The 16,272-nt window shown below is 45.0% G+C and overlaps 1 protein-coding gene across 1 annotated transcript in view; it reads left to right on the forward strand.

Annotated features, from left to right (window-relative positions):
- LOC130489581 (chemokine-like protein TAFA-1) overlaps positions 1–10,910 on the forward strand; it is a 446,166-nt gene extending 435,256 nt beyond the window's left edge. Inside the window, exons 4-5 of the mRNA XM_056863339.1 lie at positions 2,452–2,576; positions 10,726–10,910. Of these exons, the coding sequence (XP_056719317.1) occupies positions 2,452–2,576; positions 10,726–10,743 (143 nt within the window). The 3' untranslated portion in view covers positions 10,744–10,910. The remainder of the gene's footprint in view (positions 1–2,451; positions 2,577–10,725) is intronic.
- Positions 10,911–16,272: the final 5,362 nt, after the last annotated feature.

Raw genomic sequence — 16,272 nt, forward strand, 5'->3', positions numbered from 1 at the left:
AACCGGGGTGAGCAACTATAAATTAAAAGAAAGCTCTGTAGAAAGTTATCATCTTGACTTGAACTCATAATACTGTTTGGAATATTCCCCTTGGATCGTTTCAAGATGTACCACTAATAGGAGGTTGCATGGATTTCTGTTCCTGATGCATTCGGCTGCGTTAAGAAGCAAATTTTGCCATATTTTATTTGCTGGAAAAAAATCCTAATGGTTTGTGAGCTATCATGAAGATATCTTGATGGTTTTTTTCCCTGTTAATAGCATGTCATCCTAATATAGGCTCTGAAATACATACAGAACATTGGATAAAAAGGCTTGGAGAGAGACTACGGTTTCCAAAGGTGCTAGGGCTTTTGATTGTAGAGCATGATTTTCCAGCCTCCCACTGCAACCTAAAATCCAGGAACAGGATTTCAGAGGACATTTCTGGCTGCCCATGGAGGGGGGAGAATAAAACTCTGAAGATAGCTGTCCTTGCACTCATGGAAACGCTAGTCTGGATCCAACCCAGAAGAAGTTTTTCACCCTTTCTAAGTGGGCAGAATCGAGCAGGTGCAGAGGAGAGAGATGAGGATGATCAGGGGACTGGAGACCAAGCCTTACGAGGAAATGCTGAAGGAGTTGGGAATGTTTCATCTGGGGAAGAGGAGGCTGAGGGCAGACATGATTGCTCTCTTCAAGTATTTGAAGGGCTGTCACTTAGAGGAGGACAGGGAGCTGTTCCCTTTGGCAGCAGAGGATAGGACTCGCAATAATGGGTTTAAATTGCAGGTGGAAAGGTACTGGCTGGATATTAGGGGGGGATTTTTTACATTAAGAATTGTTCGGCCATGGAATCAGGTACCTAGGGAGGTCATGAGCTCCCCCTCGCTGGCAGTCTTTAAGCAGAGGCTGGACAAGCATTTGTCAGGGATGCTCTAGGCTGCTCTTGCATTGAGCAGGGGGTGGGACTAGATGCCCTGTATGGCCCCTTCCTACTCTGTGATTCTATTATTCTATTCTATCATTCTAAGGTTGAGGGAAACTCAGTGAATTGACAAGCGTTAGCAGGCCCACACCATATCAAGCAGAGTCTCATGCAGACATCAGAGACCCATTAAATAGAAAGTAATATACTTCTGTCATTGGTGCTTGAACTATTTCATTTTTCCAGCTACACTCCAGAACTGGAGCAAAATAATTTTATACCCTCCCTCTCCATGTCTTAAGGTAGCTTGCACAAGATTCGTTAACCTAGAGTAATATAAAACAATCAATATGAACTGAAGAAACCCTGGAATCATCAGCCATTAGATGGGCCTTACAAAATTCACGAAGAAATCTAGGCCATTTATGCAGGATTATTTCCCTCACAGTCACCCTGCTGACTGCTCCAGTGCTTCATTTTGATTATCTCCAAAGGCCATACTGATGGCTGGTGGCCTTTTTCAGTTGGGCTAGGTGACTGACTGACCTTTTCCCTCTCTAAAGAGCAATAGGTGCACGAACATCAGCTGGAACTGATAAAATGTGAATGTGTCTTACCCACAAGCTTGAAGTACGGTTGCCATCTCCAGACTGGGAAATTCTTGGTGACATAAAAATGTAAGAAGAGGCCTGCAGGATCACATCAGTGGTCCATCTAGTTTAGCATCCTGTCTCACACAGTGGTCAGCCAGTTCCTCTGGAGGTCCAACAACAGGGCTGAGGCCTTCCCCTTATGTTTTCTCCTGGCACTGGGGCTCAGAGGAATACTGCCTCTGAAAGTGGAGGTTCCCTTTAGTCACCAGGCTAGTAGCCATCGAGAGAGCTTCCCCCCATAAATTTTATTTATTTATTTATTTATTACATTTCTACCCCGCTCGCAGAATGGGGTTACACAGTCTAAAAACACAATAAAACAATAAATCTGTCTAATCCTCTTTTAAAGTTGTCGGTGCCTATGGCCATCACTAAATCCTTTGGCAGTAGGGTTGACAGGTCCCTCTTCGCCAACAGCGGGAGGTTTTTGGGGTGGAGCCTGAGGAGGGCAGGGTTTGGGGATGGGAGGGGCTTCAATGCCATAGAGTCCAATTGCCAAAGCAGCCATTTTCTCCAGGTAAACAGATCTCTATGGGCTGGAGATCAGTTGTAATAACAGGAGATCTCCAGCTAGTGCCTGGAGGTTGGCAACTCTATTTGGCAGTGAACACGTTTTAATCACTCATTGCGTAAAGATGTATTTGGGGGACTTGGGTGGAGTCTGGGGAGGGTACTCAGAAGAGATGTGATGCCATAGAGCCCACCCACCAAAGGTGCCATTTTCTTCAGGAGAACTTATCTCTGTTGTCTAGAGATCAGTTGTAATGCCAGAACTCCAGGCACCACCAGGAGATTGGCAACTTTTGCTTCAAGTGGACTTTGGAATCCTGGCAAAGCTACGTCTGTTGGAGCCAGAGTATATGTATAATTCTTTTGTCTGTTCTCTTGTAGCATCGATAGTCATTGGGAAGTGGTGGTGTGAGATGGAGCCCTGCCTAGAGGGTGAGGAGTGCAAGACATTACCTGACAATTCAGGGTGGATGTGTGCAACCGGCAATAAAGTCAAGACCACCAGAGTAAGTCTCATTTTCATGGCCTCTTCAGAGCCAGATTAAGACACGCCGATGCCCTAACTATGCCAAGATCAAGAGGCCCCACTGATTTACCAAGCCCCCACCATGGTAATTTTTAGCATTTTTTAAAATTTAGAGGCCCCTCATCATCTGCGGCCCCAAACTCATGTGGAGGAGTGGGGAATCAAACCCGGTTCTCCAGATCAGAGTCCACCGCTCCAAACCACCACTCTTAACCACTACACCACACTGGTTCCCCACTCAAAGTGGCTTACAACATTCCCCCCCTTCTCCTTTTTACCCTCACAATAACCCTGTGGGGGTGGTTAGGCTAAGAGTGATTAGCCTAAGGTCACTCAGCAAGCTTCCACAGCAGAGTGGGGATTCGAAACTGGGTCTCCCAGATCCTAGTCCCACACTCTAACCACTACACCACAGTGGCCCTCATATCCACAGGGGTTTGGGGAATTCTTGCATATCCACAGAGATAGTCCATTTCATTCTGATACGCACCAACAAGTTACAACCCTGCTGTAACACCCTTAGAAGCAAATTGTGACCCTGCTCATAGCGGCAAGCCAGAGAGTTGCCACACAGAGGGACCAACTACAAGGGCAAATAAGAAGAAGCACGCAAATGGTTGAAACAGACAGATCCGGAATACCAACAAAATGTTGTGCATCTATCCAGCTCTGCTAGGCATACCTTTACCCCTGCTCTTTGTCTTCCTCAGCCTCAAGCTTCTGGAAGTATCTTAAAAGCTGCTTGCTCGCTCGGTAAGCAGTTCCCTTGCCTATTATCCGAGTGAGTCAGAGAGGTGAGTCCTCAGCTGAACTCTCAGAGGTGGCTGAGTTGCACTGAATCACCATGTCACTCGCTCGAAGTAATTTCCCCCCACGGAATAAAATAACAACCTGTCAGCAGGGCCATTTCTGATCATCGAAGATTACATTTACTGTATTTCTCATCGTTGGATGTTAAAACAGTAGTTTAAGCCATCATACTTTCAGACAGTGCAATACTTTGAACCGGCCGCTGTAATGTTTGGGGGAAATGGGACCTCATGCCATGTGCTTCCCCTGCCATTATATGCCCTGCCGCTTCTCTCGGCGCTCCATGCAGAATAAGATATATGTCTGGGACTGGTAATGATTTGTGAAGCATCCAAACTTCTTTGGAATAGTCTGCAGTATATCTCTTGGGACAGGTTGTGGCTCAGAGGCAGAGAATCTGCTTCATATGCAGAAGGTCCCAGGTTCCATCAACGGCATCTGCAATTAAAAGAAGATCAAGTGGAAGGTGATGTGAAAGGCCTCCAACTCTGACCCTGACTCAGAGTGTGTGTGAACAAGATCTTGGGGTACGGGTGGACAGTAAATTAAATATGAGCAGCCAGTGTGATGCAGCAACACAAAAAGCTAATGAAATCTTGGGGTGCATCAACAGAGACATAACATCCAAATCGCAAGATGTCATAGTTCCACTGTACACAGCATTGGTCAGGCCACACCTGGAGTATTGTGTGCATTTCTAGAGGCCTTGCTTCAAAAAGGATGGGGACAGAATGGAAAGGGTTCAGAGGAGAGCAATGAGGATGATCAAGGGCCTGGAGACCAAGCCCTACAAGGAAAGGCTGAGGGAGTTGGGAATGTTTAGTCTGGAAAGGAGGAGGTTGAGGGGGGAGATGATTGCTCTCTTTAAGTATTTGAAAGGCTGTCACTTAGATGAAGGCAGGGAGCTATTGCTGTTGGCAGCAGAGGACAGGACTCGCAATAATGGGTTTAAATTGCAGGTGGAAAGGTACCAGCTGGATTGGGGGGTGGATTTTACAGTAAGAGTTGTTCAACAGTGGAATCAGCTACCTAGGGAGGTGGTGAGCTCCCCCTCACTGGCAGTCTTTAAGCAGAGGCTGGACAAGCACTTGTCAGGGATGCTCTAGGCTGATCCTGCAGGGGTTGGACTAGATGGCCTGTATGGACCCTTCCAACACTATGATTTTGTGATTCTAGTACCACTGCTAGAGAAGACAATCCTGATGGACCAGTAGTCTGACACAGTATAAGGCAGCCTCATATGCTAAGCAATTTAAAGCCAGGGAATCAAAGCCAGAAGCTGCTGCACTTCCCTTGTGCAGAAAGTTGTGAATATATGAAGCTGCTTTATTCTCATTCAGATTATTAGTCCATTCTAGTCCAGCATTTCTTTTTCTGACAGTAGCTCTCCAAGGACGTGAGAAGAGATGCTGCAAAGTTTGCACTCCCTTTCCTTAGAGTATGAGCCTAAATGGCTTGTAGAAGAAGAGTTGGTTTTTATATGCCGACTTTCTCTACCACTTAAGGAAGAATCAAACCGGCTTACAATCACCTTCCCCTCCCCTCCCCACAACAGACACCTTGAGAGGTAGGTGGGGCTGTGAGAGTGTGACTAGCCCAAGGTCACCCAGCTGACTCCATGTGTAGGAGTGGGAAAACAAATCCAGTTCACCATATTAACCTCCCCCACTTATGTGGAGGAGTGGGGAATCAAACCAGGTTCTCCAGATCAGAGTCCACCGCTCCAAACCACTGCTCTTAACCACTACACCATGCTGGCACGTTTGTAACGATAGTCATTGATGCAAAGTGACCATTATAGCCACTGTCTCTGGCTTGGATGGCTTCCTGGGATGATGTGTGCTAGGATGCACCAGGTGCTGCTGAAGCAACATCCCTGGAGGAAAGAGGAAGAAATCAAGGAGATTCTTTCTTGTGGCATGCCAGCCAGCTAATCAGTAGTGTTGCCAGCTCCTGGTGATTTTGGGGGTGGATTCTGAGGAGGGTGGGGTTTGGAGAGGGGAGGGACTTCAATGCCATAGAGTCCAATTGCCAAAGCAGCCATTTTCTCCAGGGGAACTGATCTCTGTTGCCTGGAGATCAGTTGAAATAGCAGGAGATCTCCAGCCATCACCCAGAGGTTGGCAACCCTACTAACCAGCCTACTGCCCAGCTCTGCCTGTGACCATCATGGGATTTTGAGCACTCAGACCCAGAATGACTCCATAAATACAATCCAATTCTGAGGTGAGTCCAGGGCAACTCATCCATCATTAGCCTCAGAAATAGGTTTTCCCAGCTCTGATCCTGAGATACTTTGGGCTGGAGATCTCCTGGAATTACAGCTGATTTCTAGACTACAGCGATCAGTCTCTCTGGAGAAAATGGCTGCTTTGGAGAGTGGACTCTATGGCATGATGTCCTACTGAGGTCCATCCCTTCCGCAGCCTTTGTCCTCCCCAGTCTCCATCCCAAATCTCCAGGAGTGTCTCAATCCAGGGTAGGCAATCCTACCTGGCACCTTACTGTATGTAGGTTAGATATGTGCTCCACTAGTAAGCTATGAGCTTCTGCCAATAGCCTCATTGTGTCCAGCTGATTTGCTTTAGGAAGGTCATGAATGGGTTAGGGAGAATGCTTGTAACTTTGTGCAGGATAACAACACACATCTTCTCTCTCTCTCTCTCTCTCTCTCTCTCTCTCTCTCTCTCTCTCTCTCTCTCTCTCTCTCTCTCATAGTGCCATCCAGAGAAGAGGTACACCTGGCACTGTCAACCGTATGCGGTGTAGTGTTCTGCACTTAAAAACGCACTTAAAGGCCTCTTATTATGAGCTGTGCGTCTTCTCTGCTTCACACAGCATCTTACATGCCAGCTGTGACTTAATATTCAGTGTCTAGAAGTTGTTGTTAGGCACTTAGAAACTTCATTAATATTCAGATATATGACTCAATCTATTCAGTATGGATTATTGTATTTCGTTTCAATTAAATACCTGTGGTTGCGAATGTTCAGGAATGAAATCGCTCCCCTCCCCTATTCTATTTTTCTGTCATTTCCCTACAGGAATTGTTTTAATTAGCTTGAGCAGGGTAAATTTCCAGCAACATTTTGCTTTGCTACTTGAAAATAATACAGAACCCAACTTGTGAAGGTAAATGGGTAGGATGAGCTTAATAGCTGTCCCTTAAATCATCTAAGCAGAATTCATTCATTCACCTTTGCAAGTAATTTTTAAGAACCTGGTGAGCTGTCCAGTGAAGCAGGGGGAGCTGTCGGCCACAGAATAAGGATTTTAATGGTCTTCATTAAGGTAATTTGGGATTGTGCACACGAGGGGTGTTTGCAAGATCATTCATCGTAACTATTCCCTTCCTGGATTTTCCTGGCTCAATATCCAGTGACTGATGGGTCCAGCCAAGAAAGAGGGAGAGCAACACCCAGCTTACTTTTTGTGTCCGCCTGAACTGTAAATCCTCACAACCAGCTTACTTTTTGTGTCCGCCTGAACTGTAAATCCTCACAACCAGCCAACTCTGAGCAATCCTGATGATATCACCATTCCTCTCTCCAGCAGCCTTCTTTTTTCCTTTCCATTTCTCGAGCAAAAAGGGAGGCCAAAACAGTCTTTTCTACATAGCCATATCATTCCCCCTCCTCCTAAGGAGCCCAAATGGCAGCGCTATTAGGGTTGCCAGCTCTGGGTTGGGGGGCGGAGCCTGAGGAGGGTGGGGTTTGGGGAGGGGAGGGACTTCAGTGCCACAGAGTTCAAATGCCAAAGCGGCCACTTTCTCCAGGGGAATTATTCTCCATTGGCTGGAGATCAGATGTAATAGCAGGAGATCTCCAGCTAGTACCTGGATGTTGGCAACCCTAGCTATTATTCATTTCTAGAACTATTGTGCTTGTACATGTATGTGAAGGTTTCTTTTTCACATCCAGGCACAGAAGTGAAAACCAGGGCCAAAGTCTTATTTCTCTGGACCCAGAACAAATTTGTCACTGCACGACACACTCACAATCCCAGCCCAAACACATCATCTCATGAACATTCAAGATAAATGCCTGTTTTATTTCTGAAATGTTATAAATTACCATGTGAGGAAATGTGCTGGGCTTGCAGGTCTCTGACCCTGACACCCCAGTGCCCTGAAAGAGCATTTCTATCCCCACTCCCCATTCTTCAGGTGAAAGAGATGTATGCAGATTCATGCTTCATTTCCAAACTTCCACACAGCATCATTGCCTACCCGCTCTTTCCGTGCTTTCTCCATGCTTTCTCACCAGACAGCAGCTGCACATTTGCTGTCTGTGCTTCAAAAGGTGCCACCCACTTTTGAGCCAATTTCCTTGCAGCATTCTTCCACAGCTGCCATTTTCTCTGCACCACTAGGGTGTTGTTGTTTTTTAAACAAACAAAAAATTGCAAAAGCTAGATCACTATAGCATTATAACATAATGATCTGTCAGGTCTTCTGATTTCCCAATTTTCATTTTTAAAGTAAGTCTCCAGCCTGTTGCATTGCTTAGAAACACCTTTCCCCTTCTGTTTCCATCACAAAAGGGGCTAGATACTTTTTTTTTTTTTAATGGAAGCTAGGAATTCAAAGAACCTGATAGACAGATCACCCTGACCTGGATGGCCCAGGCTAGCCTGATCTCGTCAGATCTCAGAAGCTAAGCAGGGTCAGCCCTGGTTAGTATTTGGATGGGAGACCACCAAGGAATACCATGGTTGCTGTGCAGAGGAAGGCACTGGCAAGCCACCTCTGTTAGTCTCTTGCCATGAAAACCCCAAAAGGGGTCGCCATAAGTCGGCTGCGACTTGAAGGCACTTTACACACACACACACACACAAGGAATACGAGGGTTGTGATGTGGATGAGTCAATGGCAAACCACCTCTGAATGTCTCTTGCCTTGAAAACCCGACAGGGTCACCATAAGTTGTCTGCAACTTGACAACACTTTCCACCACCAATAGACAGATTGTTATAATGTTACAGTGCTAAGGTAGTCCACCTACTGATGTGTTTTTTAAAAGGTCTCCATGGCACAAGGTTAGAGTGGGAGCTGTGAAGGAATGGGGCAGGGAAAGTGCAGAGAAACCCACCATCTGGAAGCTGCATTCCGCTGCACTGAACTGGCAGCCACAGCAGCAACAGGGAAACTACAGGGAATCGTTGCCATGTGGAAGACAGCACTGCTGAAACAGCATATCGAATAAGATTTAAGAATACACATGATCCTTTACAGGTCCTACTGCCATAGGACTGCCATAAAACTGCCAATATCTTCCCTACTCAGATAGGCCGCTGTTGCTATTGTGCCGCTGTAAACCAGCTGTCTGATTTCCTTCTTCCTCCCCTTTAGTACTGAATGGGCTTCATCATGTTAGGATGAAGACACTGGGCCAATGAGAAGTTGCAGCTTCACTACTCTGGCTGCTCTGCTCGCTTTTCTGAGCCTCTGAGGCACCTTATAGATCTGGCTGTTCACCCACCTCTTTCAAAACATCCTCACTTATGCCATACCAAAAAGAAAACCACCTTTGAATAACGGGTATCATGTTACATTGTCTTTAACACCCATTGTGCACCCCATCTATCTTCCACCCTGTGCGTGTGTGTCATGTCAAGTCGCTTCCAACTCATGGCGACCCTATGAATTAGTCCTCCAAAGCGTCCTATCCTCAACAGCATTGCTCAGATCTTGTAACCTGATGGCCGTGGCTTCCTTTATAGAGTCGATCCATCTTCCACCCTAGTTATAGGAAAAGATGGAGACTGGAAAGAGATTAGCCAGGGTATTACAGAGTTAAGGCCTCCTCATCTAGGACACCAGGCACAGTCACTTGTTGACCTATTTTATGTCTTCTGACAAAAGGAGAGCTATTTGGAGCTTGCTCTTGCCATCAAAAGCAGAATCAATAAAAAGAATCACTTCACCTACTTTTAAGTCTTTCATGAGAACAAGATGTACTACAGGAGTTGAGTGTCAAAGTTCAGACTTTTCTGCTTGGAAGTAGGGAGCCAAAATCAAAGACCTGCTTCTCTGCCGTTTACGCCCTTCTGCGGACCAACACAAAATCCGCAGCTGTTATCTCCTCTTTGCCTTCACCGGTAGCCATTGCTTTATTGATGTGGGGGGGGGGGCGGAGGAAGAATTAACCAGAGACAAGGTGTTTTTACAGTGTGGATTTTATACCCAGAATTCTTTACCAAACAGAGGGTTGGTTTTCAGAGAACCATGTGGTAGCATTTTCTATTTTTTTTCCTGCCACTTTCTATTTTTCTATTTTTTCTATTTTTTTTCCTGTTGGAGTCTTTACCAAGTGGTAGGGCTTGCCCAGTACTCCCATGTAGTTGGATGGTTATCAGTATTAATAATAACAAGAAGAGTTGGCTTTTATATGCCGACTTTCTCTACCACTTAAGGAAGAATTAAACAATCACCTTACCTTCCCCTCCCCACAACAGACACCCTGTGAGGTAGGTGGGGCTGAGAGAGCTTTAAGAGAGCTGTAACTAGCCCAAGGTCACCCAGCTGGCTTCATGTATAGGAGTGGGGAAACCAACCCGGTTCACCAGATTAGAGTCTTCCGCTCATGTGGAGGAGTGAGGAATCAAACCTGGTTCTCCAGATCAGAGTACGCTGCTCCAAACCACCGCTCTTAACCACTACACCACACTGGCTCATAACTGATGATGAGTGGGGAAGGTATTTCCCCAAGTTGTAGAGTTTCTTTTAAAGAACACTTTGCCTTCCTTTCTGTATTTCCTCAGCATCCATTGTCCACATACTTTGAAAATTTAGATACTTGCACAATTGGTAAGGTATTTCTGCCAGCATAGTGTATTGGTTAAAACAGTGGACTCCAATCTGAAGAAACCGGGTTTGATTCCCCACTCCTCCACATGAAGCCTGCTGGGTGACCTTGGGCCAGTCTCAGTTCTCTCCGAACTGTCTCTGCCCCACCTACCTCCCAAAGTGTCTGTTGTGGGGAGAGGAAGGGAAGGTGATTGTAAGCTGGTTTGAGACTCCTTAAAGGTAGAGAAAATCAGGGTATAAAAACCAACTCTTCTTCTTTCATTGGTTTTTATTTTTCAGTTATGTACTGGTTTGTTTGGATCTCTGAAGTTGCCCATGGGTGACAAGGAGGTTCCACAGGGTATGTGTAAATATGCTTAAGTGTGGGCTCAGTGTTTAACATTGCCATTGGGAAAGGCATTTTCCCCCATTTCATCGAGCAAAAGCTACCGATAACATACATGAGTAAAGAATGTGCATGGGCAACATATCTCAATATACTCATTCCTTCTTCTGCATTTTGTCATCACAGATTCATCCGAGGACCTAATAAAGAGTCTTCTCACGGCAGCCAGTGACGGATCCCCTGACAGACGGAGGACAAACATCTTTATAGTTTAAACCATCTCCAGCTTTTACAAGCCAAGTGGATTTTTTTTAATTTGCACTTTAACTCTGTACTGGAGGAAACGACAGCAGCTTTCTTTGTGTGGACTGCAACGGTCAATCAAAAATAACGCACCACTCTGAAAACAGAGAACAAAAGAGGAGGAAGCAAGGGGACAAAAAGCAGCTCTTCAGAAGAAAGTTTTGTGATTCTGAAATATGAACCATAGTCCTGTTGGTGTGGATCTACAATTTCCTTTCTACTCTTTAAAAGTATATTAATATATAAGATATTTTGAAATGAAGCCTGATTCTGGGAGAAACTGAACCCAAACCACACTTTGCTGCAACTGCTTCGTGACCTTTTGCAAAAAAAAAGATACTTCTGAGTTTGAGAGATCGAGAAGACCATGGAAGGAGAGCACAAACAAGGATGGCTATGGATCAAAGAACTGGAATGTTGCTTCCTTTTTATTCTTATTGTTTAAACTGGACATTCAAGGGAATCTTTATTATTCCATTTTCCTGTGTTCTGCAGTCTTTTTTTCCTCCCTTCTCGTGCAACACTAGCATGCTGGCTTTGCTTACATTAACCATACTTTATACTTAATTGATATGTAATACCAGTTTGACCCTCTTCCAAGGACGTCTTTTTAGAGCAATTAGCCATCCCACAAGGCAGAGAAAGAGGACTCTCAGCATTTAAACAACATGATCTACATTCAGAAATTTATCTGGCAGACTTTTTGGAAGCCTGTGAGCAAACTCCTTATGAAAGACATACTGTACAGATAATTGTCTACAGACTTTGTATAGCTGGTATAGACAACCCTAGTAAAAAAAAAAACAAACCCTGGTTGCTAACTCCAAATGTTTTCATTGTTCACTCAACTCCTTCTCAGAATGAATGTTGTGATGTTGGTTGGGATGGACTGAAACTAATATTGTTGGGGTTTTTTCCCAGATTTGATTATGGTGATAGTGGTACCAAATCTAGGGCATGCCAACAAGAAGCATCATGTCAGGTTTCTTTCAGTAGGAGGAGCAAAGAGATTTTAGAAGTGGTAAGACTCACAGTAAGTGTCAAAAGCCTTTGCTTGGATAGCCTCAAGATTAAATTTCCACTGTAACTGTGTTGCTTTTTCATCCCTCAGAATAACAATTGATACAGCTGCTCCCAAGGATGATGATAATGTGATTTGAAATGGGAGACGCACTTCACCTCTGCCTTTTCGAAATGACATCTATAATTTCAACCACTACAAAATCTGAGTTCAACAGCACCTTCAAAGAGAGATTGCAATGTGAAATTGTATAACTAGGATTCATGAACAAGTTCAGGAAAATGGACCTCCCCCCAGGGCTGAATAGGGACATAGAATTCTTATCACATTACAGAAGCTAATTTTCTGCACTTCCCACCTCTATGCATATCTCCTTGTTCTAATCAAGCAGCTTAGGTTTTGCATTGTACCTCTGCATTCTGAGTCCAACCGGCTCTTCTCAGTCACATCCCTTCTTCCTTCTGACTAGAATATAAGTTCTGATGGATCTTCACTCTCACTTGTATCTGATGAAGTGAGCTTTAACTCTGTGTCAATTTTGTTGGTCACTAAGGTCCTCCTGAACTCCAGTTTTGTTCCACTACAAACTAATACAGCTACCCACCTGAACCTAATTTCAACCACTGATATGCAGAGTGTAGTTTATCAACCTGAAATGCAATGCTTGAATGGTAATGTTTATGAAGGCAGTTGCAATCCAGGTTGAGTCCTTAAGATGTGATGAACCAGGTGAGAGGAATCAGCCAGGATGGTTCTCTTTTTGAAGCTGATCCAAACCCCAAGTGCTTTTTCAGCGCAAAAGAGATCAGAAGAATAGCGTGAGCATTGGATATGAAGATGAATTTCATTTTATTTTTTTTAATGGAACTTTCCCTTCCTTTTAAAAGAAATCTTATCCCAAGTGAACTTGGATGTGGATGGGGTTAAGGAATACTTTAAGGGGCTTGTGAGTATTATAAGGGTTTATGCTACAAAATCTAATGGATATTCAAACCATGAATGCATGCCCCTCCAAGTTGTGATCCATAGACCTGAGCTGGTTGGATGTTACTTTTAGTGGGGAGGGAGCTGCTGCTCTTAGCTCACACAACATAACATCCAAAGTCAGGATTCATTTGCTACCACACATCTTAAACAACCCAGAGGTGGATCTGCTGTGAAACTAATGAAGCTTAAGCTTCAGGGCCCCTAATCCTGGAGGGGCCCTCTGAAGCAACTTCTTTTTAATGAGTGAATTTCTCAACAAAATCGATGGAGTTTTTTTTAGTGATAGAATCATAAGCCAATGGGTTGAAGTACTTAATATTAACTTGGGAATATGCTCTAATACCCATTTCATATGGCCTCAAAATGTCCCTGTAATTGGCCAAATTTCAAAATTTTATTGGGAGCTTGCAGCGCTCAAACCCCCAGCTCTCTGGGGGCTCTCTGAGCTCGCCAGAATCTATTTATAGCCTACATTTTGGCAGCTGGATTTTCAAATGCTTTGTTGGTGCACGGCTTAATAGTTCTATAGTTTTATTTCATCACTGTATGGCCCATTTTCAAGGACTCCACCCAACCACCCTGTTCTCCACCATTTGGGCCTCGAGTAGGGTTGCCAGGTGCCTCTTCGTCACCAGCGGGAGGTTTTTGGGGTGGAGCCTGAGAAGGGAGGGGTTTGGGGAGGGGAGGTACTTCAATGCCATAGAGCCCAATTGCCAAAGCGGCCATTTTCTCCAGGTGAACTGATCTCTATCAGCTGGAGATCAGCTGTAATAGCAGGAGATCTCCAGGTACTACCTGGAGGTTGGCAACCCTAGCTTCGATGTCCTTGCCAGAGCCCTATTGCTGCTGGTTGTGAAAGGGCCCCCCATAACCGTTCAAGCTTCAGGGCCCCAAAATGTAGGCCCGCCACTGAAACAACCACACATTGTGTGTTAAAGTAAGATTAATTCATTATTAGCACAACTGAGCTGAAACTTGATTTATTAGTGTGGGCTCCCTAAGAGGTTACTTAACGGGCTCACGAAATTTAGCTCAACATTTGGAGGGATAAGACAAATAAACCTCATTTTCCTTCCCTGTGCACCAAAAATGTATTAAGAGATGCTGTTCATTAACAACAACATTCCTCTACACTGATCAGTGATATCCATTGAAAGAGCTCGCTCCCCAGAAATTGGGACTGGCCAGGTAAAGAATTATCATTCTCATTGCACCGTATAGTAAGCCAACAGTCCTTGGTGCTGCCTCACATTCTCCACAGACTTCTTGGGCACTTTCTGGCCTTTTATGCTTGGTAATTAGCAGCGCGTTCCAGGCTGAAGTTCCCCACATTTTTTTTTTATTTCTTCACGCTGAACCGTCATTCCAGCTGTCACTGCAAAAGCCCGGCGCATACCTGCTTCACATTTCTTAAGAGCCCCTTTAACGCAACCTTTTGTATTTGCTCCGCCCCCGCATTGAAGCATTTACTGAAGGAACCATGAAAAATCACAGCCGCAGCTTAGCTATGCAAACGACCATTGCTAATGGCTATGCAGATGAAGGAATGAAGGAGCAGGCCAGTTGGGGGGTGGAATTTGTTTGATTTTTTTCCTCTTGCATCGGGACCGTGAATAGTCATTTTAAAGGGCAGATTTAAAAAAGCAGCTTTGAGCGAGCATCAAAATCAACCCTGCATAAATGGCCTCACACATACTGAATAATACACTTTCAATCCACTTTCAGTGTACTTTGAAGCTGGATTTTACTGTGTGAAATGGCAAAATCCACTTGAAAATGATGGTTAAAGTGGGTTGAAAGTGGATTGAAAGTGCATTATTCGGCATGGGTGAAAGTGCCCTTAGTGTTGATCTTCAAAGTACAAAAAAATGAAGGAAGGATGTATTGTCTCATACAAAACTGGGTTTCCCTTTTGACAACTACTGGGCAGTTCCATAATGAGGGAGAGGCAAATTTTCCAGCAAACCTTTTCGGCAGCCAAACTTACATGGTTTGACATTCACAATCAGATAGTGAGTTAATCAAGGATATGTTCCAATTGCATCGAGCGACCTGAACAGCTGCCAAACAAGTTTGTGGCTGCCTGTTGGTCGAAAGCCAACTCATGGCTGATTGGGGGATCAGCTGAGAGTGGAGTTCTGATCCACCGCCACCCTCAGAAACAAAGCTATGCAGTGAAATTGAAGATAAAAGCTATTGGTGTCTGAGTTCCCCTATTGCAAAATGGACAGGAGAAAGAGATTGTTTCTCTTCTCTCCATGCTTGGGAGGGACAGAAGCAATGCTTTTGATCTTCCCCACTGCAAAAGGGAGAGGAAAAAAAGATTGCTTCTCTCCTTTTCTCTGCAGCCCAAGCTGACATTTTGGAGTGAGGAGAAGGAAATGAAGTCAGCCGGGCTGACCAGGGATGCAGCAAACTTTCCGGAAGGGAACTCAGAAGCACCTGACTTTCAGCTGATGAGCTGGGAGTTGGCTCCTGATTTCTGCCTTATCCTAAAAATATTTGCTGGATACAGAGCAAAATTTCACCAGCAGGAGATCATCAGCCCTCAGGTGAGTTACGATCAGATGGCAGTCAGCTTCTGGTGGTTGCAAGTAGGGCTGTTGAAAAAGAAAATTCGGTATAGTTCAGATTCGGCAGAATTCGGCCTGTTTCGATTTGGGATATGCTGAAGTCCAAACTCCCCCGATTTGGATCCATGGAATTCGGCGCCTAGTTCGAGTTCGGGGGGAAATTCGGCCGAATAAAGTCATTAAAAACGCATTCGCGCCTTTCCACGGCTCCGGGGGGGCATTTATTGGGGTAGAGGTCTCAAACTTTCAGGGTAGCTTGAGGGGACGCTTCTTGCAAGAACTCCCAAGTTTTGTAAAGATTGGGTCAGGGGGTCCCAAGATATGGGGCCCGGAAGAGGTTGCCCCCCCCCAAAAAAAATCACCCACAGTGACAGGAATAAAGCCACTTAAAGCACATTGGCGCTTTTCCGTGGCTACAGGGGGCGCATTTTTTGGGGTGCAGCCCCCAAACTTTCAGCGGAGCTTCAGATGAGGCTTCTTGCAAGAACCCCCAAGTTTTGTAAAGATGGGATCAGGGGGTCCAGAGATATGGGTTCCCCCCCTTTTCCCTATTGGGATGAATGGGATCAGCCGATCCTATGCATCTAGAGAGCAGCAAATCCAAGGCAAAACCTCCCATGCTAACCATTGCAATGCAAAGCAACACGCGAGCGACCATGGAAAGGAACAGAGGCGCACTAGACTAGCTATAGCAAAAAGGAAAAAAGGAGCAGGTGACTTGGACCGTGAAAATGTATTGTGAAAGTCAGATTTTGCAAAAACATTTTTGAGTGAGCAGCAAAACAGACCGTGCAAAAAAAAACCCAGAGTTTGTATTTTCTGCCCTGCTCCTTCTTCTCATGGTGGAGG

Source organism: Euleptes europaea, chromosome 1 (assembly GCF_029931775.1).
Source record: "Euleptes europaea isolate rEulEur1 chromosome 1, rEulEur1.hap1, whole genome shotgun sequence".
Lineage (NCBI taxonomy): Eukaryota > Metazoa > Chordata > Lepidosauria > Squamata > Sphaerodactylidae > Euleptes > Euleptes europaea.